This window comes from Hyperolius riggenbachi, chromosome 8, assembly GCF_040937935.1.
Source record: "Hyperolius riggenbachi isolate aHypRig1 chromosome 8, aHypRig1.pri, whole genome shotgun sequence".
In the NCBI taxonomy this organism is placed as follows: domain Eukaryota; kingdom Metazoa; phylum Chordata; class Amphibia; order Anura; family Hyperoliidae; genus Hyperolius; species Hyperolius riggenbachi.
In genome coordinates, this window is record NC_090653.1 from 230,063,273 (window position 1) to 230,065,880 (window position 2,608).

General features: G+C 49.8%; 1 protein-coding gene across 1 annotated transcript in view; it reads right to left on the minus strand.

The window, feature by feature from the left end:
* Nucleotides 1-1,684, minus strand: part of SLC31A2 (solute carrier family 31 member 2) — an 81,842-nt gene extending 80,158 nt beyond the window's left edge. The window contains exon 1 of the mRNA XM_068248283.1: nt 1,546-1,684. Coding sequence (XP_068104384.1) covers nt 1,546-1,551 — 6 coding nt within the window. The 5' untranslated portion in view covers nt 1,552-1,684. The remainder of the gene's footprint in view (nt 1-1,545) is intronic.
* Between the last annotated feature and the right edge of the window lie 924 nt (nt 1,685-2,608).

Consider the following 2,608-nt stretch of genomic DNA (forward strand, 5'->3'; position numbering starts at 1 on the left):
AAGATTTACAATGTTAGAAGTAAATCAAAGCTCATCACAAGGTTGTATATCACTGTGTTCTGGATGTAATATCACTGGCCTGGCCACCTCCACACTATGGCCAGTAGTTGTGGTAATCCTAAGGATCCGGAGCGTATAGCTTCTTATTGTTGGGAATTCCGGTTGCTAAGCAACCGGACGCTAGCCACGCGTTTCCTTTTTCCCCGTGATGCGTGCACTAATATTGTTTTTTTCCGCCCACCCCTGCTGTGATCTATATGGTTTTAGGAATGCACCGCCTCCTGCCTATTATCCATTGGTTGCCACACAACCAGACGTAGATCACGCGCCCCTTTGTCCGCATGATACGCGCGCAGCAATATTGATCCCATTAGACCACCGCCGGTGTGTCCCAGGCGTTGTTAAGCAACGGTACGTCTTTTAACTTTGCCCTTCTGCGCCATTTTGTCATCTGACGAAGGCGTGGAACGCCGAAACACATCATGACGTCCTAGCCGCAGGGCAGCTGCCGACATTCCCCGTGTATCCCATCCCGCTGGTGTGACCGGATCCTTAGGATTACCACAACTACTGGCCATAGTGTGGAGGTGGCCAGGCCGGTGATATTACATCCAGAACACGGTGATATACAACATTGTGATGAGCTTTGTTTTACTTCTAACATTGTAAGTTTTATTCATTTCCTTGTGCAAGAAGCAACATTAAAAAAGTTAATGCACCAGAGAGCGCTCCTATCCTTTTTCTTTTCTTCTGTTTTTACCAGTACGTTTACCTCAATCCCAGAGTAAACCAGGAGCAGCACTCATTGGTGGCTTAACGATTTCTTGTGGAGACACTAACTGGCTGAGCGCAGTGGAATACTTTTGATTTATTTTCTGTGACAGGAGAGTACACAGCAGGGATGGGGTAATGCACTGTGACAGGAGGGAGCACACAGCAGGGATGGGGTAATGCACTGTGACAGGAGGGAGCACACAGCAGGGATGGGGTAATGCACTGTGACAGGAGGGGACACACAGCAGGGATGGGGTAATGCACTGTGACAGGAGGGCAGGGGATAATGCTCTGTGACAGGAGGGCACACAGCAGGGCAGGGGTAATGCTCTGTAAAGGGAGGGCACACAGCAAGGAAGGAGTAATTGCTGTGACAGGAGGGCACACAGCATAGCAGGGATAATGGTCTGCAACAAGAGGGTACACAGCAGGGCAGGGGTAATGCTCTGTAACAGGAGGGTACACAGCAGGGATGGGGTAATGCTCTGTGACAGGAGGGCACACAGCAGGGATGGGGTAATGCTCTGTGACAGGAGGGCACACAGCATGGCAGGGATAATGCTCTGTAACAGGAGTGGGTACACAGCAGGGATGGGGTAAAGCTCCGTAACAAGAGGGCACACAGCAGGGCAGGGGTACTGATCTGCGACAGGAGGGGGTACACAGCATGGCAGGGGATAATAATGCACTGTGATAGGTGGGCACGCAGCAGGTGTGTAGCAGGCAGACACACAGCAGGATAGGCAATAATCTTTAGCAGACGACACTCACCTGCATGGCACCAGATCTAGCTCTCTGTCTGGAGAGTTTCACCCACCGAACTGCATCTGGGCATTCGGAATCAGCTGACTGAGTGTTTCGCGTAGCATTATGGGAAGGGGGTGGAGCAATGTGGGTAAAGTTTGGGCGGAAGCGATGAATAGAAAGCTGCAGTTCTGTGCAGAACTTCTAATAACCGTACAGTATATAGAGGTTATCTGCTGACTGGCCCCGCCTCTGCTGCAGGCTGCACTCAGCATAGCGATGTACAGTGGTGGGAGTTTCGTCTGGTCTTCGCTTTCATTTGAACCATTTCGCACCCAGTACTGCAAAGTATATCCGGGGTGTACAGGCAGGTGCTTGGCATTCCCGTTTATTACTCTGCCGAAGTTTGGCTTTTTTTTCTGTGCAGCTGTAATGAAAAATTTAGCAACTTGCCATAGAGGACAGTGTATAACGGCGGAGGCGTGGCTCCTCTCTGTTAACACACCTGTAATTTTTTGCAACCACAGATCCAATTGAGCTAGAAGGGGTGTGGTGAAATTTTTTGCAACTTTATCAGATTTTGCAACCGGTTGCATTTATTTATACGTATAGCTATCAGAAAGTGCAACCTAACCATTGACTTTAACCTAACTGTATCAGAAAATGCAACCCAACCAAACCCTATTCTCACACAGAACCCTTCCCTCTTGCTCAACTAATAACCCCCCCTGGAGGGAACAATCCCCCCTCTTCCTCAACTAATACCCCCCCCCCCTCTTGCTCAACTAATAACCCCCCCTGGAGGGAACAATCCCCCTTGTAGCTCAATGGGATCTGTGGTTGCAAAAAATTACAGGCGTGTTAACAGAGAGGAGCCACGCCTACACAGTCATACACTGTCCTCTATGGCAAGTTGCAAAATATGATGGGTAGCAAAATTTTTCACTACAGGGGGATTGTTCCCTTGGGGGGGGGTATTAGTTGAGCAAGAGGGGGGATTGTTCCCTGGGGGGGGGGGGGTGTTATTAGTTGAGCAAGAGTGGGGATTGTCCCCTCCAGGGGGGGTTATTAGTTGAGCAATAGGGGGAAT